At 40.2% G+C, this 22,989-nt stretch overlaps 1 protein-coding gene and 1 long non-coding RNA gene across 2 annotated transcripts; both read left to right on the forward strand.

The window, feature by feature from the left end:
• Window positions 1–3,520: 3,520 nt before the first annotated feature.
• Window positions 3,521–10,909, forward strand: LOC119909727 (atrial natriuretic peptide-converting enzyme-like; the record flags this gene model as incomplete). Its single annotated transcript, XM_038727943.1, has 12 exons — window positions 3,521–3,763; window positions 3,908–4,015; window positions 4,149–4,262; window positions 4,410–4,520; window positions 5,579–5,702; window positions 5,790–5,918; window positions 6,735–6,784; window positions 7,668–7,854; window positions 7,956–8,118; window positions 8,194–8,302; window positions 8,388–8,521; window positions 10,115–10,909. Coding segments are annotated over 12 exons (1,655 nt in total), but the record flags the coding sequence as incomplete, so codon positions are not given.
• Window positions 10,910–16,061: 5,152 nt separating this feature from the next.
• On the forward strand, window positions 16,062–19,181 carry LOC119909728. Its single transcript, XR_005445523.1, has 3 exons — window positions 16,062–16,133; window positions 17,120–17,191; window positions 19,086–19,181. It is a non-coding gene; the product is annotated as an uncharacterized LOC119909728 (long non-coding RNA).
• The last annotated feature ends 3,808 nt before the right edge of the window (window positions 19,182–22,989 follow it).

A 22,989-nucleotide genomic window follows, 5' to 3' on the forward strand; every position in this document is an offset into this window, starting at 1 on the left:
ATGTTCCATTAGTTAGTACACTTACAAGTTAGTAAGTCAGTTAGTCTCTCAGTTATTTTTCCGTTAATTAGCTAGGAAATTAGTAAGTCTCAGTCAGGTTGTTAGTCTGTCTGTTAAAGTGTTAGTAAGGTAGCCTGTCAGTTGTTAGTCAGTTGGGTGGTTATTTGGTCAGTCACTTTGTCACTTAGCTAACAGAAGTTGGTGTTTGTTAGTTATCGTGTCAATGAATGATTCAGTCTTACTTATTTTTTTTTTTAATTGATTACATAAATTGAAAACAATATGGGCCCAAGTACTGAGCCTTGACTTTGGGTTCTACCTGACAGATAATTTGCAAACCAATCTACTGAATGCTTAGACAGGTCAATGCTCAGTAGTCTATTTGGCAGAACGCAGTGATCAACTGTATCAAAAGCTTTTGAAAGATCTATGAACAGTGCAGCGCATATTTTCTTGTTATCCAGTGCCCCAACAATATAATTTATCACTTTCAATGCTGCAGATATGGTCCTGTGTTGTTTCCTAAAACCAGATTGAAAGGGGGATAAGATGTCATTTGAATTAAAAAATTCCTTTGGCTGCTCACCAACCAAGCGTTCAAGGAGCTTTTCTAGAACACACAGCTTGGAAATAGGCCTATAGTTGTTTAAAATGGAGGGATCGCCCCCTTTTAGTAGGGGTGTAACATGGGCTGACTGCCATACTTTGGGGATGTCATTTTCAATAAATGTTAAATTAAAGATATAAGATAGAGGCTCTGCAATGAAGTCAGCCGCTAACTTTAGAATCAATCATGAGGGGGTAGTTCACTACAACTAATGTTTCCAAAGGAGGCTTTCATGATTTTCCAGAAATGTTTGGGATATTTCTCAGTTGCCAAAAGAAGACTCAATCAGCATCAGTCTTTGATTTCCTGGCCTTTGACCAGGCAGCATCCCTTTACTTGAGAAGGCAGGAAATCTCACGAGAAAAACAGGGATTGTTTCGGCCTTTGACTCTAAATTTGCGTACAGGAACATGCTTCTCTATGATCCTAAGAAAACCATCATAAAAGTAGTTCCAGGCCAATTGTACTTCATCTATAAGAAAGATTTTGTTCCAATCAAAGTGAAACAGGTCATGTGAAAAGGCTTGTTCACAGAAATGCTTCATATCCCTTTTGAAAATAATCCGAGGCCTCCGTTTCGGGATTTTAGCATTCCTAACTGCTGCGATTGTACAATGATCACTCAGGTCATTAGCAAACACACCAATATCTGAGAACTTGTGTGGAGCATTAGTTAAAAACAAATCAAGTAAAGAGGACTTTTCAGGGCATTTGGGCAGATTTAAAACTATCTGAAATGGAGGACAGCCAATCCAGGTTATAATCCCCGGCTAAAAGTACCTCTTCAAATTCAATGCTCGATACATGATGATTTAAAGAGCAAAGAGTACTTCCTCAGTACTTGCTGAGGGTGGTCTATGGCAATCTATGACCGTCATTGTTTGCCCCAATGCGAGCTCCATCTTCAAGGCTAAAAGCTCTAGCTGTTTACTAATGGATACCGAATACACAATGTTACAAAAAAAACTATTTTTATATAAATGCTAATGCCACCAACCTTCCTGGGGCGGTCACAACGGTAGACATTGTCACCCTTAATTGCTATATTCTTATCTAAAATAGATTTACCAAGCCATGTTTCTGAGATTACAAGAATATCAGTATCTGTTGAGTGGGCCCAAGTTTGTTTAAAATCAAGTTTGGGGAGTAGACTTCGGGCATTAATATGAATAAAACCCTAGTCTAGCTCTAGTTTTGAATTAGTTAATGATTAGGGGCCGTATTACAGAAACTTCCTATCCTAACTAGGGATGCACCGAAACGAGAATTCTTGGCCGAAGCCGAATATAATGAAAAAATTTGCCGAACATCGGACAAGTTTCTTTACTCAGTGTTTCCCACAGGATTTGGAGATACTATGGAGGGTGGGTCCGTTTACTTTTAATGGACACATGTAATATGTTCTATACTTTCTGTGAATTTAATCCAATAATCTTATTTGCCTTCTGTATAGACACCTTATTTTCAAAACCTGACGTTGTTACATGTGTATCCTGGTGCTAAATTCATCAAGTCCAACCCATTTTGTAACATGAAGACTTCACAGCCTCTCTTCAGGAGGTACTGCAACGCTTGTCTTTGTAAAGAGAGAAAATGAATGATAAAGTCTCTAACCTGCCTGTCGACTCGCACTGGTCCGTTTCAGTGGATTTACCATAAAGGCTTGAATACGGGTGCACTATCACTATATGAGCACTACTAATTTAGGTGCGGCTAGCTTAATCACCAGTGACAGAAACACTTAAAGCGGTTATTTTCTAAGAAGTCAGCCACAGATGGAGTGGACAGTTCAGCAGAACTGTGGCCTCAAACTGCGATTTATGCGGCTTTCTCAGACACTTTAAAATGCTTCCACACTGCCGACATGTCAATGTAATTGACTTTTGTTTGCTATTTTTGGCCGATTAATTTCAGTGACCGAACATTCGGTGCATCCCTAATCCTAACTGCTTGGTAACCATGGTAATAAGGGTTGTGAATAAGGCAATTACAGATAAACAGTTCCTAAGTTAATGTTCCTTTCCGAACTACAGATAGGAAAAGGGTATTAGAGAAGCACTAACTTCTTAAAACCTTAAATAAACTCTCCTAACTTTAGGATAAGTGTTGAGTTGTCCTAACTTTTACTTTTCCACCAGGTAGTGTTTGTAACTCTTTTAATCCACATGGTCGCTCTTTTGTCACTTTTAATCAACAATATGTCAACAGGCGGAACTTATTAATGGATCTAATGATGTGTTTGATGACAAAACACTTGTTAGTAGAAAGGCTCATAATGTCTCATTATATAACATAATGTAAAGGCTTGATGTAACAAAAGTATCCTAATGCAAGTCTTTGATAGATCGTTAAAGACAAGAAACCATTTAAACGTGATGATGTTAGCCTTTATTAATATTATTATTTTATTACCTTCATTATTAACTCTCCCACAATAAGGGTTTGTGCCGGTTTTCTCTGCTCTCTGGACACAACAGTTGCCTTTCTCTTCGCATCACTTGTAAATGGACTTTTTTTCTTTTTGACAGCATCAACGCTCTGCTGGATGCCGGATATACGGGCGTGTCCGCTATCTTAGCCCACTCTCTGTCTTTGATCTCCCGTGTTAAACGTTATGTCAATTTGGATTGATGACCAATGATAGATGTTGTTTCTGCGCCATTTTCAGGGTATGTTTCGTTAAAAGAAACGACCACAAAACAGCGATTAAAAGCCGTTTAGCTCGGCGAGATGAGAAAAGTGGCATCGGTTGCTAGGTAACAGACATCAAAGTTGATAAGGGGTTTGGACTGAGTATTTAGGATTTCCTAACCTGAGATAAGATAGGATTCCTAAAGTCAGGATTTGCTTCTGTAATACCAAATTGGGAAAAATCCTATCTTAGACTCTTCCTGTCTTAATTTAAGACTTAAGAACTTTCTCTAACACGGCCCCTGGACTTGTTATTGTTAAGGGTTTTAATCACTGTACTTCTCCCTCTCTTATTCTGGCCTTCTGTCTTTTGGTCCTGCAGGTCGCTGTGTCGTAATGCGAAGCGGAAGTGTGAGTCGGTTCTAGGCCTTGTGGGACTGCAGTGGCCCGAGGACTCAGACTGTAGTCAGTTTCCAGAGGAGGGAGGCAACACAACCTGCCTGCTGGCCGAGGAAGGAGTCGACGGTACCGACGGTTTCTCTCATTGTGTCTTTGTTTGTCCTGATGTTGAAGAATGTGGCTGTGCATCCTAATGTAAGAAGAAAAAAAAAATTCTGTCAGCTTTCTGATGTTTTCCTTGTTGTTGTTGTTTTTGTTGCGTTGCCACAGAGTGCTCCCCCAGCCACTTCAAGTGCCGGTCGGGTCGCTGCGTCCTGGCGACCAAACGCTGTGACGAACACCTGGACTGTGACGACCACAGCGACGAGGACAACTGTGGTGAGTCCCCCAGAGCGCTGCAGCTGAAGCAGCAGTACCACCGTCACTGCTGTGAACATCTGACATGTAGTTTTCTGTAGGAGCAGAGTCACATGATCTCAGGTTCATGATGTCACCACACTTTCTCTGCCAGGCTGTTCTGAGCGCGGTCTGTGGGAGTGTCCTGGCAGTAAGGTGTGTATTAAAGCCAGTATGATCTGTGACGGATTCCCAGACTGCCCCATGCTGGCGGACGAGGCCAACTGCAGTGAGTCTCCCTATTTATATCATTGAGCTATTACTAACTCCCACAACACAGTCACTGACAGTAATTTATCTACTTATATTGATGTTAGTGTTAATATAATTATATTGCTGGTTGTATCAGTAGTTATACTCTTGAACCTTTCCTCAGCGGTGTGCAGGGACAACGAGCTGTCCTGTAACAACCATGAGTGTGTTCATCGGACTCTGTGGTGTGATGGAAAGAAACACTGTTCGGACAGCTCTGATGAATGGAACTGTGGTACGACACACACACACAAAACATAATAACAAAAAAGTCAGTGTGGTGTCGAACAATAATGCTGCGATGATGTGTTGAGAAGAAATCCGCTTGACAATGTTCTTGATCATAAAAGTTTATTACATCAAGGAGTTCAGCATCAATTACAAGCTCTGCAGCAGCTTGGAGAGTGACCCAGCCCGATGGCCACTCTGTCTCTCTGTACATCAAACACAGCTTACATAGGACATGTTTAGGTATCTGCTAAATACCATATAAGGGTCCAGTCCCTTCATAAACACTAATCTCTACTCCCCCTAACACTGGGTCAGAGGTCAAATTCCATAGGAGGGTTCACTCTTCACATACCCATCAATCATTACTCCCCCTTAAGAGTTCACTGAGCCTCTGTCCAGCTACTAGAGTGTTATGTTAAACTGTAATGATCAAATGGACATATGTTATACACCACATCAGTAATGTTGTTTAAGTCATAACTGAAAATAACTTGAACACTGTCCTCCTGAGTATAAGCCCTGGGTTTAACCCATCCACCACCCCTTCGTACTTCCTTTATAATACTTCACCTGATGTCCTCCTTTACTGCCGTTGTAAGGCCAACAATAGTCAATGTGGGTCATAAGAACTTGGCTCTAAAAACGACTTATCTGTTACTGTGTGTTCAGACCAAACGCAAAATTAATCCTCTCCTTGCTTTCCTCACGAGAGTTTTGTAAATGTTCACACACAACACGAATAAACACAACCCCAGATTACTAAAGCTGTATGAAACGACAACACATCATGGAACTTTCTCGCTCGAGTGTAAAATTTTCAACTCGAGCTGGCATCGGCAGGGCGTGCTCAGCACCACCAAACTGGAAATCGTGTCTTTGCAATAACTTCATTTGTAATCGCGCCTTCACCAACACTTGCTTAGCGTTTGCTCTGCATGCACAGATACTCTATTCATGCTTTATTAATTCTTGTATATCGCTTTGGATAAAAGCGTCTGCTAAATGAGTAGATGTAAATGTCTTTAATATTTATACGTGTGTATTGATCTATTCTCTCTGCAGTGTCTCTATCCGATCAATCGGGTTCTGTACTGACGGTGCTCAGGACGGCAGCAGAGTATCAGATCTGTGCAGACGAGTGGAACCACGATCTGAGCAAACTGACCTGCAGCCAGCTGGGACTAGGGTAAGGTTAGTAACACGCACACACAAACACACACACAACTATCTAAATACATGACAGATTAACCACAATTTGCATGTTTCTCTGCAGAGTTCCCTCCTCTGTTTCCATGGTACCTGACCAGCCTGGAGTCCCGGGCCGCCGCCGTTGGTTACATGTCCATCCTGAGTGGAACCTGAGGAATGGATCTGCTCTGCAGGCCCGACTGGAGAAGAGAAGGTAACGGAACCCAGTTAGACAACGTGAGAACCATCAGCCTCTTTAGTTTGGTTCTTTTCGGTCTGAAAGATGTCAATCAATCTCTGGTAGTGGACCAAACAACCAGGCTGAGACCACCTCATGAGGAGCATCTTGGTCCTACTTCAAGCTACAAAACGTAGAAATGTGGAAACAATCTCTGTCCACACCAGCGTTTTACCTGCGAATCAGAATTGATCTCCATTCATACTAAAACGACTGAAAATCCTTAGAAGACAACTATCCTCAAAGTCTAATTCTTGCCTGTGCAGACTCATGTTACCTTTGAAGTGCTCATTAAGGCTGAATGTGTCCGTTCCTTAATTATTTATATTCCTTTAGTCTGTAAGGGTCCACCGATCAAAAGAATCAAAACAGGTTTTCATAAAAATGTATCCAAGTTGTGAATCCTTTCATGTGAAGTCCATTGCTCTCTGTATGCTAACTTCTGCCACACTTCTGCCTTCAAAATGTCAAAACGTGTATTCGATATTATTGGATAATTTTCATACAAGTAATATTGTGTTTTGAAATAAATAAACTGTTTCATAGTAGCCTATTTCAGTTTTGTGCAAGAGGAATTAAAGGCCTGTCACACATGGACGCCTGTCTCAAATAAAGGCTGGGTCAATTCAGGGATTTTAGCAAATAAAAGCCGGACTATTAATCATTCTTGGGGTAGATATATATTTATATATATATATAGAGAGAGGTTGTCATAACCTTTTTAGCCAGTATGAGACTCCTGCAGGCAACAAATCACGAGTGTTTTAATAAAGTTTTTCTGTCTGTCTGCAGTCATGCGTGTCATTCCAGGAGGAGAGTATCAGTGCTGTGTACGAGGGAAGGTAAACCTTTCTTCTCCTTTGCATTACAAAACTTTTACCTTTTAATTGCGCTTAAAATCGTTTATCGATTAATCATTTGGTCTTTAGAAAATCAGATCAAAACAGAGCACAAAACAAGAAAAGTTTTAGATTTTTTACTGAAATAATTACTTCAAAGATTCACTGATTATCAAAACTGTTACCTTTTAATTTCCTATTGATCCAATTATCAGTTAATAGACTCATCATTGATACTCGGAGAAACAAGTAAATGCTTGATAGTTGATACAGTTTGGCCAAAGTTAAATAACATTTCCATTGTATGTCAGTTTCTTCCCACAAGCCATCACTCTGATGAACAGCTGATTTCTGACTCAGTGTCAGGAAAAATTCCTGTGCAATAATTCCTGTTCCCATTACTGGCTACCACTTACCATTTATTTATTCATCATTCTCCATTTCAAAGCTGTTCATATTGTATAAACTGTATATCAAATTCACCTACCTCATGTACATAACACCTGCATATAATACTTATTTATTCCACCATTCTTTGCACTCATCACACTGTGTACATGTATGTTTGTATGTGCACCTGTATATCACATCCAAGCCTGACATGTACATAATAATAACAATAATGGTAATAATAATTTACTCTGCTCATGGCACTATTTTCTGAATCTGTTTGTTTTGTGTATAGTGTGTATATATGTGTTCTCTATACTGTAGCCTGTGTTTGATTTTATTACTGTATTATTGTATGAGTAAGCACATTGTCAGCATTGTACAATCCACAGTCAAATTCCTCGTATGTGCACACATGCCTGGTAAATAAAGCTTCTACCTACAACAGTAGTGGTAGAAGCAGACAAAGACTCCTCTCGCTCTGTCTGTCTGCCAGAGTGTGGTCTGCGCCCTGCAGTGGGCATCTACCCCCATAGGAAGAAGAGAATTCTGGGAGGACGGGTGTCCCGGCGAGGTGCGTGGCCGTGGCAGTGCTCGCTGCAGAGCGGTCAGGGCGGTCATGTCTGCGGCTGCGTCCTCATCGCCCGGAGATGGGCTTTGACTGTCGCACACTGCTTCGAAGGGTGAGCATGGAGATAAAAAGGGAGGCAGTTAATGAACTAAACTCTGATTGTATTATCAAACACTGAGGATTCATGTGTGTGTGTGTGTGTGTGTGTTTCAGGAGAGAGAGTTCAGAGCTGTGGAAGGTGGTGTTAGGGCTGAACAACCTGGACCATCCAGGTGTGCACAGTCAGAGTCGCAAAGTGCGCTCCATCATCGTTCACCCGCGCTACAACCGGGCGGTGGTCGACTACGACATCAGTGTGGTGCAGCTGGAATCTGAGGTCAGAGACGGACATGCAGAGCATTGAATATAAATATTAATAGGAGAGTATTGATAAGATATGTTGTGTTTTCAGATCGAGGAGACAAATTTCGTCAGGCCGGTGTGTCTACCTGAGCTTGGCCAGCTCCCTTCGCCTGATTCCTACTGTTACATCACAGGCTGGGGTCACATGGGCAACAGGAGTGAGTAGCTGTAGTAGGGAGTCTATACGAAAGCACTGCAGGAAGTGTAAAAAGAAATGCTTCTAAACTCTGTTTGTGTGTCCAGTTCCCTTTAAGCTGCAGGAAGGGGAGGTTCGAATCATCTCGCTGTCTCAGTGTCAGTCTTACTTTGACATTAAGACCATCACTCCCAGGATGCTTTGCGCTGGTTACGATGCTGGGACCGTCGACTCCTGCATGGTAACATCTGCACTGACAGCTGGTCGGGTTAACATGAATGTGTAATGTATACCGAACAGAGAAAACTAAAATAATTGTTCTCAGACAAGTTAAATGTCAAGAAAATAAAGTAGCAGTTATATTTTGTGATTATTTTTGTGACAATAAGTTGTTTTAATTTAAGGAACAAAATTTTTTTGTCCCATGTCCATCAGTCCTCCAACTCTTGGTCAATGAATAGATATGTTGACATCTACTGGCTGGATATCCATGAAATGTGCTGCATATTCCTGCTCCTCAGAGGATATTTAGTCAAATAACTGATTCATTATTAAGTTAATAAAGTTTCCAGTTTTCACAGAGTAGAGCCCAAAGATTTCCACTATGAAATAGAGAAAACTGAATATTTGACATTGGAGAAACTTTAACAAGAAAATATTTGGTATTTCTCCTTGATAAAGCGTGACTAAAATGAATGATGGGAATATCGACTAATGTCAACAAGTGAAACATTGTGGGAAGTTGAGTCCTCAGTTAAATTACATTTATTCATTTAGCTGAACGCTTTTATCCAAAGCGACTTACAAATGCTATACATGTCAGAGGTTGCACACCTCTGGAGCAAGTGTCAACAATGGTGGATGGGACACAGTGGGGAATTGAACCCGGGTCTCTCACACCAAAGGCATGTGTCTTATCCATTGCGCCATCACCACCCCTAAATCACCAGGGAGAAACGTCTTTTTTAGGTTTATCCAGTTAATGTAATACCTGATAAATCCATACTCTTGATACAATGATGCAATAACTATAAAAAATACAATAATCTAAAATAAGTTTTGTTCACTGATTTGCCTACAGTGGTCTGATAAAGTCAAAAATGTTGAAGCCAGGGATACCAGAGTATCAGTTGAACTGCAAAATACTGACATTTGCGAATTATTGTCTCACCCACACTTTTGATCTAGTACATCTCTTTACATTTGTACCTCCACTACTGGTAAGGATATAAAAATCAAAATCATCAGTATGTTGTTTGCTCTGTCCAACACTTAACTTTTATAACTATTATTGGACACTGCAGCCTGGGGGGGATTCTAATTAAATCAAGTCAAAATGCTGATAGAGGGGTCCCACAAGGAACACATGTGGGTCCCCTGCCATTTCCTCAGTACAGAGACATTTATTTTCCAACTCAGCGCTAGAATATCAGTTTTTACGCTGATGAAACAATCCTGTATATCACTGGTTTCATCATAGACCACCAGTCCTTCTCCAGCCTAAAGTCATCAGCAGTGAGAGCAGCTTGTACTACATAATCCATGTCGAATAATCTTGCGCACTCTATGAAAAAATTATTTATCCAGATAGATACGCAGATTATTTGAATATGAAAAATCAATAATAATAATAATTGTTAGACATTTCAAGCTTTTTTTAAAAATGAAGTCACAGAAAGTTTTTAGCTTGATCTTCATGGAGTTTTGAGACACAAAAACAACTTTAATCTCGATTATTTCTGATTTCTGAATCAACATATTGGACCAGTTGTTCTGTAATCACAGTCTGTGTGTGTGTGTGTGTGTGTGTGTGTGTGTGTGTGTGTGTATACAGGGTGACAGCGGCGGTCCGTTGGTGTGTGAGGAGGACGGAGGTCACTGGACCTTGTTTGGCCTGACATCTTGGGGCAGCGTGTGCTTCAGTAAAGTGCTCGGACCCGGAGTGTACAGCAACGTGACGCATTTCACCCCCTGGATCCAACAGCAGATCTACATCCACACATACCTGAGCGACTGACACACACACTCAACACTTCCTGTCTTCAGCATTCCAGGAGGAAGTAATGTCATTGTCAATCACACACACACACACACACACACACACACACACACACACACACACACACACACACCTTCAGTTCCTCTACCTGTGCCTATATCAATACTGATAGCCTTCAGATGCTAACTGCTGTTTTAGCAGTGGTATAAACTCATATTGCAGATGCTAACTAGGTAGCTAGTAGAGCTGTTGTTGTCAACTACTAGACTTTGCATTCATAATCAATTAACATTCACTTAACACTCTTATTTTTTTATTGCTCTACATAGAATATGAATAAGAATATGAATCTAAAAAACTTTGTTTTCAAAGTTCAATCACTACTGAATATTCAAATTTAAATACCAATGTGTTTGTAGCATCTAAAAGCTCTTTATGATTCTGTATTCAAAATCAATTAGTCATTTCTTTATCAGAAAATTATGTTGAAAATTAAGTTGCTGAAATTTTATTCCCACAGATTTCTGAATTTCAAAGAAAACATTTAAAAGGCAAAACTTAAAAATTACTTTCTGAAAATGTTAAGAGAAAAAATTAATTCACAAAAGTTTACAAAGTAAAATGATTCAAGGCCACGACTTAATTTTATGTAAACCGTATATATTACAGATTCAGTAGTGTCAGTCTTGTAGTAAATTCTAATTATTATGGACTTTCTTTGCTTCTGATTTGACTTGTTACTTTGCTTATAGTAACTCAGAGGAAGAACTATCCAGCCAGAGAATTAAAGTCTCTAATGTTCTTCACCATAACCGTAAGATTTTCATTATTATATTCAGGGCTTCAGTTTATTGTTGCATTAATGCAAAGTCAACATAGCCCATCGCTGGGTTTTTGTGTGAGTGTGTTTGAAACACTGGTGATGGCACAGTGGATAAGACAAATGCCTTTGGTGAAGGAGACCTGGGTTCGCTTCCCACTGTTGCACCCACCAATGTGCTCAAGACACTTAACCCCTAGTAGCTCCAGAAGTGTGCGATCTCTGATACATATATCAATTGTAAGTCGCTTTGGATAAGTTGCTTTTAGTTATCGCTTTGGATAACTAATTAATTAATAACACACACAACAAACATTTCTAAAACATCATCCGTTTGTCTGAGTATTAAAACTTCAATGATCATAAACACAATGTAACACACAATGTTCAGGCGTTGAGCACTGAATTTCTAAAAGCTGCTAGCTAAAACAAAAGTTGAGCACTCAACTTCCCATAATGCTTCACTCTATAGTGCCTGTACTTAAACTTAGCATTAAAAAACAACAACCTTGTTACCTGTAAAATGTTGTACTGTACGTGTGTGTGTGTGTGTGTGTGTGTGTGTGTGTGTAAAACAGAGAGAGATGATATTTTTTTTGCTTCTAACATACTGGCAACTTATTTGAGCAACAATTTTCAGTGAACTTTATTCACACAGCGGTTTGATTTTCATTTCATTTGTAATGTGAAACAACACAAAAGACAGAAAGCTAAAATATTAAAACTTGTTTCAAGCATAACTGTAGCATATAATGTAGATCTGATTAGTGTTTATTCATGATGTTAGCATCGTCATTAACCGTGAGATATGTTAGATTTAGTTTTTAATTTACAAACCAATTGTGTCTGATTGTATTTTTTAAATAAATGGTTTTAGCTTCCTAGCTAGTACTTAAGTTAGCTAGCAGACTTGTTAACAAAAACTATTTTCTGCCAGATCAGCCCCATGCTATAGAAGCACAAATGTAGTATATTGCCTTTATAGATAATTCATTAACGTGTTTTAATAACATTAGCAAATGTTAGCAGTAAGCTACATTAGCATCCGCTGTGTATTTATGAACCATATCCAATTGTGTAGTTTTAACAGTAACAGTTTTAACTAGCTAATCACTGAAGTAAACTAGCGGGCTCAGCTAACCTTTCAAATCAGTGTAGTGAGGCATAAATAAAGTGCATCAGCTAACAGCTAGAGTTGGCTAAAGTTGAGAAAGAGTCAGTTGCGACTCAAACTCTGCAGACTGAAAGTGTTATAATCACTTTTGGCTTCTCTCAACTTCATTTGTAAACACGAAGAGCGCAGATTCTTTTCTGTTCTTCTTCTTTGTAAATTACTGATATACAGGTGCATCTCCAAAAATTTGAATATCGTCCAACCTTGATGATTACAGCTTATAGTTTGTGGAAATCAAAACTCCATTTTCTCAAAATGTATTGTATGTATGAATTGTATTTTATAATAAAGAATTCATAATACAGAAATGGCGACTTGAAAAGAACATAAATGAGCTAATTAACTCAAAAAACTTGCAAAAGGTTCCTGAGCCTTTAATCCTTCAGTCTGGTTCTGGTGCTCACAATAAACTTTTTCAGAATATTCAAATTTTTGGAGACGCACCTTTATATAATCAACAGTTATAATCGTCTTTGCACACAAATTACTTTCTTTTTAAATAACTTAGTAATACTTTTTCATGACACCTGCCAAAGGAGCTCTTGACTTTAGTTTGAATTGGAAAAATCTGTACATTTTAATATGTAATTTAATTCAAGTGGGGGGAGCCAGAATCTCTTATTTGGGATATTAAATACTTATGTCACGATTAAAATGACAACAAAAGAGTTGACAAACAAATTGCCCGGTGTCCCCTCCATGTTAACGTCTGATGTCCAGAACATTCCAAGTGGTGGTTGTTGTTGTTGTTGTTTAGTGTGTTTGGTTTTTTAAGAGTATTTTTCTACAGCTTTTTGTATGTCATGCTTATTACACAGGGCTGTGTGTGTGTGTTGTGGGAGAACATACAGTCATGGTACACATGTGTATATACACACATATGTTAGTATGTGATTTGGCTTGTGTGCGTGTTTCTGATGTCACTTCCTGATTTAGCTGTTACAACTTTGTTATCATGATGATGATGATGATGATGATGGTGAGTGTTTAATTATGTGGATTTAAATGCTTTATGAACAGACTGTTGCCTCTAATGATTTGTGTATAAGCCGTATTGACTATTTGGTTTGTATCACCTTGTATCCCACCAATAAAACTATACACACACACTCTATCACGTGTGTTTGTGTGTGACTCACAGCCTGTATGCGGACCTGTCACTGTGCATTCAGTCTGTTTCCACTTCCTCTAGTCTTGAAATAATGATGAATGATGGAGATATTCAGCCCATTTTTAAACAGTGTACCTAATGTTTTTATTAGACTGGTTTCAGACTGGGGAATCATACGGTCATAATGTCATCTGTTATATTACTGACTGCCTGCTTTAATCCAAAGATTGTTGGAACATGTAAAAGAGAGAAAGAAGATGTTTAAAGATACACTAATAAAACAAAAGTAGCTTTGAGAAGTAAGAAAAATCTCATTAACGTTCGTAATAACACAGAATAACAAAGAATCCAGCCTCACAACACAGTTTGCTCAACAGCAGGCCATATCAAGCGGTTCAAGTCAAGTTAAAAAAAGTTGTATCGTTTATTTATTACAAGTTTTAATGGCCTCAACTCCCATAAACCCACAGTCTGTCGAGCAAATACGAGGTATGAATGGACAGAACAACAGAGGTTACACCTGAAAAGCTGACTTTACTTCACTTTCTCGCTCTTAACTCATCACACATGGACACTTGGTCTAGAGCACCTCTTTTGCGTTGTTTATTGACATGTAGGGCTCTCATGTAGGGCGCTCCAGAACTGAGTATGTGGGACAGAGTAAAAAAGTGTTCAGGGTGACAGTGACTACATGAGTAGTGTCACTGAGTTCTGTCACTGAGAGGAAGAAGAGACATTGGGCTGTGATACACACACACAGTACCTGTTAGTAGATGCATTCACTGTTGGTTTGGCTTTGAACATGAGATTTGATGTCACCAGACTTAATTTCAAGGTTCTACAAAAAGGCTCCTTTAATTTTAAGCTGTCAATTATCTCAGCAGCTCTATGAGGTGTGTTAACCAGCTGTTCCAGTGTGCGTGGAACAGTGCGGCGAGTGCTACACATGTACGCACACACTGACACACACCTGCTATTATCTAAATGATAATAAGATGTGTTAGTGTCTGCAAGCGACCGTGAACGCAACTCTGCACTCTGCACTCTGTGCGTGTGTGTTACAGCCTGGTATTAATGCAGCCGACAGCGTGATAGTGGCCTGTGTAATGCCAGGCTTTACTGTGTGTGTGTGTGTGTGTGTGTGTGATGTCGCCTGAGACGGCTGTCATTTTGCAGAGTGACAAACACAACAGAGTCAAAACCAGCTGTTATTAACACACAGCAGACTCTCTCTCTCTTTGTGTCTCTTGTTGCTGGTTGATGACTAAGTTGTCAGTCGTCTTTTCCTCTTTGTTCCAGTCACACCGCTCTTTATCAACCAAAGGTAAGAGTGTGTCCACAAATACTTTATTAATCTTTAAAAACTGGTGTCTATCTGATTTTGTGACATTGTAAGTATGTGAAGCATTCAGCTGATTGTAAGAAAGGTTATGCTTTTGCTTTTTTTTGTGTGTATAACAGATTAATAATCAATTCAGTCGGGCTTTAGTGTCATGGGAAACATTTTTACATTGGCAAGTGTGAAGTAATACCATGTACACAAACAGAAGAAGTGATCAGTGTTTGATTTGTAATTAATGTACCACTTTATTTTACCGCTCAGTAATTTGTTAATCATTTCCTGTGAAGTTTCCTGGAAAGACGTGCAATTTTCCACTACTTATAGGAAAAATACAAATACCCTCAAAAGACCAGCTCTACTAAAATCCAAAAATATATTCCTTTAATTTTTATGTATTATTGGAAACTTTATTCTCAATATTGGTTGCTTTTTTTCGCACAGATTTCACCCAATGTTTTATTACGGGTCTGGAATAATAATTACTAGGGACTTTTCTGCAAAAAAACTTGATTAGTTTCCAGGGAAAATGGATGTAGTGTTCAGTTGGTCCATGTCTGATCAAGTAACTCCAGTGAATTGCAAGTGTAATAGTCTTTTAATCAATGCATAGCAGCTCAGCTAAACATGTAAATCTAAAATTTGAGAAAAGCTTTATTTTGTGGGTGATTTTCTCATAATTTCTAAGATGTGTTGTGGACACCATGTCTGGCTTTATAGTAAAGAACACACAATCAGGCAGATTCAGCAGGTAAGTTTCAACTGCTTTATGTTTAACAGACAGAAAGAGTAAATGGGGGAGGGGGCTATGGGTCGAAGTCCGGGTCTTGAGCTGGCTGGCGGGGGTTACTGGCTGAGACAGGCTGGGATCCCAGGTTAGAGAGGCAGGCTGGTAGCAGTTCAGGTCTGGAGGAGTAGTCAGATATGACTTAATGATCCAGAGGACTGGATCTCAGGCCTCTCCTAATGTAGTAGGCTTGAACAATGATCAGCAACAGGTGTATAATGGGAGCGGGTGGAGATTGGTGCCCAACCCAGAGATCAGTCAAGCCCCAGGACACTGTAGGAAAGAGAGAGAGAGAGAGAGAAGGAAGGCAAGGAAAAAGAGGGAGGTCAAAGTATACAACTATTTTTTTTAGCGTAATGATCTTAAATTAATTAATGGAAATTATTATATTACTGACCCATAAAATAAAGCATAACCTTGTAAATTATGGTATATACAAAATGACATAAAACTATGACTATGAGTTTCTTAGTGCTACATTTTTCACACCAATTTTCATTTCTTGATTAATTACGCTACAGTCACTAATCCCAGTAATTTGTCTGTTTCAGATGATGGACGAAGAAGCCACGAAGCGGTACTGTCGGATGAGTGATGATGGACAGAAGCAGGATCAAGCTGAGGTACCAGCTCTTCATATCACTTGTTCGTGTCCCATAAAAAAAAAACAGCCTTTTTTGATAAAACTCTAAATAAAACATCCTGCGATCTAGATGTAAACCAAAATATAAACCTGCCCACCATTTGAACTCCAACCACTGGACTGTAAAGTGTAGCATAGTGACACATGGTTTAGTGCAGAGAGTAGGACCAGTAAGATTACAGAATTTGTTAATCTTTTCGTTATGTTTTTATGTTTTTTTTTGTGTATGTGGCATCAACTACACATATATAAATGCAGTCCCCTCTAACCAAGGCCTCAGTGCTAAAACCTGTCATTTAATTAACACCTCTATGACAAAAACTGAACATGACAGTATTGCTGTCATAAAAGTAGCCTTTATGGCAGAGCAGTTGCATTAGATTGAATACCAGTACCTTATCTCACACACACACACTTGACCTTGGTGAAAGCAGATACTAGTAATAGTTAGATGAATGTTAAACACTGACTGAATCTTTACAGTTTGATCTGAACAAAGACATGTAAAAGAGCTGCTGGATTAAAACAACCAAACTATCAGCTGACATAAAAATCGACAAACTGCTTTTTTGTTCCTACAGGAGTGGAGTAAAAGATGGAAAGTTTGTCCTGAGGGTGGTGATAGAGGCAAGGTCACAGGGTTATTAAAATCAAGTAGTATACTGCTGGACTGCTGAGAAGATTTTCCATTACATGTGTGTGTAAGCGTGATTGTCTGGTTTAATGATTAATGTGATGAAACAATAAACTATAAAAGAATGAAAAATTAATGGATGGAAACAGAGGAAGAACATATGGAGAAGTGTGATACAAGCAGGGGGAGAATGTGCAAACAAAGGTGTGTGTGTGAAGCATAGGTTAAAGTTGACATGCATGTTTAATTTTCACTTCAGACAAGTTGTACGGCACCTTATTCACTGTCTATGTCTCTCTCTCTCTCTCTCTACACACACACCTGTGGTGAAGCGAGGGAAAGGTCAGGACGAGAGAGAGATCACCGTCCTGCCGCGGAGGAAGACAGATGAACTGGACGACAATGTGAGTGGTCAACAACACACACAAACACAACTGTTCCAAAAATTGTTCTCAGTCTTGCTGTTCCTACATTTGTTCTCAGTGTTGATCCTAAAATTGTTCTCTGTCTTGTTGTTAAAAAAATGGTTCTAGTGTTTCTGTTGCTAAATTTGTCAGTGTTCATGTTCCTAAATCTGATCTCTGTCTTGCTGTTCCTACATTTGTTCTCGTAGTGGCTGTTCCTGAAGTTGTCCTCAGTGTTTCTGTTACTAAAGTTCTTCTTGTAGTGGCTGTTCCTAAAGTTGTCCTCAGTGCTGCTGTTCCTAAAGTTCTTCTTGTAGTGGCTGTTCCTAAAGTTGTCCTCAGTGTTTCTGTAACTAAAGTTCTTCTTGTAGTGGCTGTTCCTAAAGTTGTCCTCAGTGCTGCTGTTCCTAAAGTTGTCCTCAGTGCTGCTGTTCCTAAAGTTGTCCTCAGTGTTTCTGTTGCTAAAGTTCTTCTTGTAGTGGCTGTTCCTAAAGTTGTCCTCAGTGCTGCTGTTCCTAAAGTTCTTCTTGTAGTCGCTGTTCCTAAAGTTGTCCTTAGTGTCGCTGTTCCTAAAGTTGTCCTCATGTTTCTGTTACTAATGTTCTTCTTGTAGTGGCTGTTCCTAAAGTTGCTTTAGGACAGTTGAGAAAAATGTCCTGTGTGTATATGTGTGTATATGTGTGTGTACATGTCTCTGTGTGTACATGTCTCTGTGTGTACATGTCTCTGTGTGTATATGTGTGTGTACATGTCTCTGTGTGTATATGTGTGTGTACATGTCTCTGTGTGTATATGTGTGTGTACATGTCTCTGTGTGTACATGTCTCTGTGTGTATATGTGTGTACATGTCTCTGTGTGTACATGTCTCTGTGTGTATATGTGTGTGTATATGTGTGTATATGTGTGTACATGTCTCTGTGTGTACAGTCTCGTGTGTACATGTCTCTGTGTGTATATGTGTGTACATGTCTCTGTGTATATGTGTGTATATGTGTGTGTACATGTCTCTGTGTGTACATGTCTCTGTGTGTACATGTCTCTGTGTGTATATGTGTGTGTACATGTCTCTGTGTGTATATGTGTGTGTACATGTCTCTGTGTGTACATGTCTCTGTGTGTATATGTGTGTGTACATGTCTCTGTGTGTACATGTCTCTGTGTGTACATGTCTCTGTGTGTATATGTGTGTATATGTGTGTGTACATGTCTCTGTGTGTACATGTCTCTGTGTGTACATGTCTCTGTGTGTATATGTGTGTGTACATGTCTCTGTGTGTATATGTGTGTGTACATGTCTCTGTGTGTATATGTGTGTGTACATGTCTCTGTGTGTATATGTGTGTGTACATGTCTCTGTGTGTACATGTCTCTGTGTGTACATGTCTCTGTGTGTATATGTGTGTGTACATGTCTCTGTGTGTATATGTGTGTGTACATGTCTCTGTGGTATATGTGTGTGTCCATGTCTCTGGTGTATAGTGTGTGTACATGTCTCTGTGTGTATATGTGTGTGTCCATGTCTCTGTGTGTATATGTGTGTGTACATGTCTCTGTGTGTATATGTGTGTCCATGTCTCTGTGTGTATATGTGTGTACATTCTCTGTGTGTATAGTGTGTGTCCATGTCTCTGTGTGTATATGTGTGTACATGTCTCTGTGTGTATATGTGTGTGTACATGTCTCTGTGTGTATATGTGTGTGTACATGTCTCGTGTGTATATGTGTGTGTACATGTCTCTGTGTATGTGTTACATGTCTCTGTGTGTATATGTGTTGTACATGTCTCTGTGTGTATGTGTGTGTCCATGCTCTGTGTGTATATGTGTGTGTACATGTCATGTGTGTGCCTCTCTCTGTATATACATACAGTACCTGTGTAATGTGTTTGTTTAGACGAAGATGACAGCATCGGGCTCGACCTCTTGTTGTTCGTCTTGTATCAGTCTGAAGGACCGATGTCCTCGACCACAGGGACTCATCAACCTGCTTATCACTAAAGGTAACAAACAGTGGTTTTTTGGTGTGTTTGTATTTAAAAGAGTCCTCACATGTGTTTTCTCATTAATGGTATCCGTGGGCTCCAGTGAAAAACGTCTACATCATGAGAGAACGTGCGCTATAGGAGAGTTCATGGTGTTAAAATCTAAAGTGCTCCTCTTTTGGAAATCACAACCTTTAAACCAATCTGAAGATATGTCTGTCTCTCTGTTTTATTTACTCTTATTGTTTTGCTAATGTCATATGTTCCTGTCAGTATGCTGAGAGAAATGTGAAAGTATTTTGCACAAATCAAAAAGCGTAATACTGTGGTACTTGCTATTATAAGTTACAAATTTCATGCATAAATCAGTAAAATCACAATGAAAACAAGCTGTGGATCTTTCATAAGGGTCGTAATACAGCCGCCTCTGAAATCAATCTAAATCTATCCCTGAATTATGAATATGACAGCATTTGGATTACTATTTTCTAATACTAGGATTATTATTTCCCATTGTTGATGATATTGTTAATGAGTAACAAACGCACCCCTCCCAAAAACAACAAAAAAAAAAACACTGGAACACTGAAGCTATATAGACGGTGTATGGAAATGGATTCAGCTGCTATTAATTTGTGTGTGTGTTTGTGCGTGCAGTGTGTCTGTTTGCTCTGCTGTTCGGAGTTGTCTGGGCCCATCACAGGAAGTGAGTGTTTACCTGGAGGAAACCTGTTTGGCATCGTCATCCTCTTCATCTGCTCCGTGCTGGGAGGGAAGCTGGTGGGAATGATTCAGCTGCCCACACTGCCCCCCTTCCCCCCACTACTTGGTACGACCCAACATCTAAAAACAATCTAATCTCATCTAATCTAATGTAATCTACCATGAAGTCTGTCTAGAAATTTTTCTTTCTCTTATTGGGGGATTCTGTGGCATGAAAAATCCTGATCCAGGTTTCTGATGATTCTGAGTCGAGTTCACTGGTGTGTCATCAAGTCAAGTTATGTAGTAGTTGGTCATCAAAATAAATAAATAATGTAAAATATATAATGATGATGATGAGATATAACTAGAGGGAGGGTCTGACTTCAGTGCTGCAGGGTTGTATTTTGTGACTCTTGACACCACAGACCAAAACATGTTCACTCTCAATCAGCTGTGCAAAAAGAAGTGGAGTTCAGACACACCTGCAGGCAGATGATCAGAAACCTGGATACCTTCTGAATCATGTAAACAGGGAGATGAATAACCAGGTTTTCTCATGTTCCCTGTATGCGTAATATGATCAAAGCCAGGATACTAATGTGCATTTAAACGCACTCATTGTAAAGGCCCTGTACTGTTTGACTGATCAGTTCCCGTGTGTGTCTGCAGGTATGCTGCTGGCAGGGCTGGTGCTGCGTAACGTTCCCTACATAGCGGACGCTGTCTTCATCGACACTCACTGGTCTGCAGCTCTGAGGAACGTCGCCCTGTCCATCATCCTTACCAGAGCCGGACTGGGCCTCGACCCCTCGGTGAGCGCACACACTGTACATACTTACTGACTCTTTCAGGTACAGTTGTTTAAATATTGTGTGTGTGTGCACCACGCAGGCGCTGAGTCGCCTTAAGCGGTGTGCGTGCGTGTTGCGGTCGGTCCCTGCATGGTGGAGGCCTCCGTCGTTGCTGTGGTTTCTCACTTCCTGTTGGGTCTGCCATGGGTCTGGGGCTTCATACTGGGGTAACACACACACACACACACACACACCACACACACAAATCATTATATCATTATAAATATAAGGAAACTACAGCTGTCTGTATCTGTAAGACTAAATGCCACTGTGTTGTGTGTGTGTGTGTGTCTGTGTGTGTGTGTGTGTGTAGTTTTGTCCTGGCCGCAGTGTCTCCTGCAGTTGTGGTTCCTTCGATGTGCTCCTGCAGAGAGAAGGATACGGCGTAGAGAAGGTAAACAAACCCTCACCTGCTGCTCTAACAACAGTCTGAGCACAGTGATTCTGTAGTTTGCCACCAGGGGGCAGGTGGGCAGCCAAAGACATGAACCAGTCTGTGTAAATGTTACACATTATCTCTGTGGGCCTATCCTAGAAACCTAGAACCACCTACAAAACTCACAGAACCATCTCACTGACCCAAGAACCACCTATATGACCTCTAAAACCTCATATACTTCTGATTGAACATCTAACTATACATCACCACTAGAACTCCGTATAAGACCCCGAGAACATATTTGATGACAACAATCTAACAATGAACATCTAGAACCTCTTTAGTGGAACCTTATAAAGAACCTACAACCCTTTAAATGACAAGTAGACTTCTAAAACCTCCTTGGTGACAACTGGACCCTCCTAATTCACTCCTAGACCCCCCGAAAGACCCCTAAAACCTTCTTAATGACCACTGGAACTAGACCTCCTAGAAGACCACCCAACCCTCCTCTGTGATTACAAAATCCTGCTAAAGGAGCTGTAGGAGCCATTTATATTTATTGTTGACATGATATTTAATTTTGTTTGATGTATTTATTAGTATTTTAGACACTGGGTGGCATGATTAGATGCACATGGTTGTATATTGGGGCATAGGTGACAGGAAGTGGTAGGAACGAGGAGGTGGAGCGGGTTGGCTGTTAATCGGAAGGTCGGCCGTTCAATCCCGGCTCCCCAGGCTGTATGTCAAAGTGGCCTTGGGCAAGATACTGAACCCCAAATTGCCCCTGGCGGTGTATGATTGTTTGTGCACTTAGGCTCAGTGTATGAATGTGAATGGTAATGCAGATGTAGTGTAAAATCGCTTTGAGAGGTCGAAAAGACTAGAAAGGCGATACAAGTACATAGCATTTACATTTACACAGTTTCTCACCAGACCATAGACCACCGATTAGAGACCACAGATCAGCTTACATGCAAAACACTCCCATGGAGGGCAAAACACTCGTTATTTACGCTGCCTGCCAACCAATAAGCAAGTGTACACTGTTACTTTGAGTTGCTGGAAATGCTGGATGGTTGTTGTGTATTTCGGGATGCACTAATCGAGGAGGAACAAGCCTGGGCTGTGTTAGGTGAGGGATTCCCCACGTAAACTACCGCAGTCGAGTGGCGGCAGGACCTGGCAGTTTTTTAACTGTAAAATGTGCAGGGATCTGTAATGAGATAGTTATGGATCGGGTATGCCCAACACTTGCAGCTTGTGTTCAATCTTTCTTTTTCTTAAGTTGAAAGGTGATACAAATAAATTGACTGTTTTTGCGGCGTCTCCACGGGGAGTCGCGGTGTGAGCCGCTATGTTTTCTGCTGTTTTGCCCGCCAAGTCACCGGGCATGTCACGTGACTGAAAACTATGATAGGGGACCTCTAATAATGTTCTGTGTGTTGTGTCCAGGGAATCCCCCCCTGCTGATGGCTGCAGTTTTGATGATATTCTGCCTAACAGATTTTCTACCTGTCTGGGAATCGCCTTCTCTACAGGTGAGAGCTGAGGAGAAACGCTCTACTGTAATTTATTCTGTTCTATTTCCTCCTTTTCATTCCTATCTATCCTGTTCTATGTGCTGTTTGTCCTGCAGGTTCTACTTGGATGAACATCCTAAAGGGTCTGCTGAGGTGGTGGGAGGGGTCATAGCCGGCTTATCCTGGGCTGTTCTTGTCCTGTTTCCCCAGCAAAGACCAGGTGAGAGTGAGGTTTGGTTTTGTGTTATGCATTTTAAATTTAAACTTTAAATGTAATTTGAATTAAATCATTTAATGTACTCTCTGTCTGCCTGCCCGTCCCTCTGTCTGTCTCTGTCGGCCTCTCTGCAGGAGG

This window comes from Micropterus salmoides, unplaced genomic scaffold (genome assembly GCF_014851395.1).
Source record: "Micropterus salmoides isolate LMB-PRFRI ecotype aquatic unplaced genomic scaffold, ASM1485139v1 Ms_hic_scaffold_1868, whole genome shotgun sequence".
NCBI lineage: Eukaryota > Metazoa > Chordata > Actinopteri > Centrarchiformes > Centrarchidae > Micropterus > Micropterus salmoides.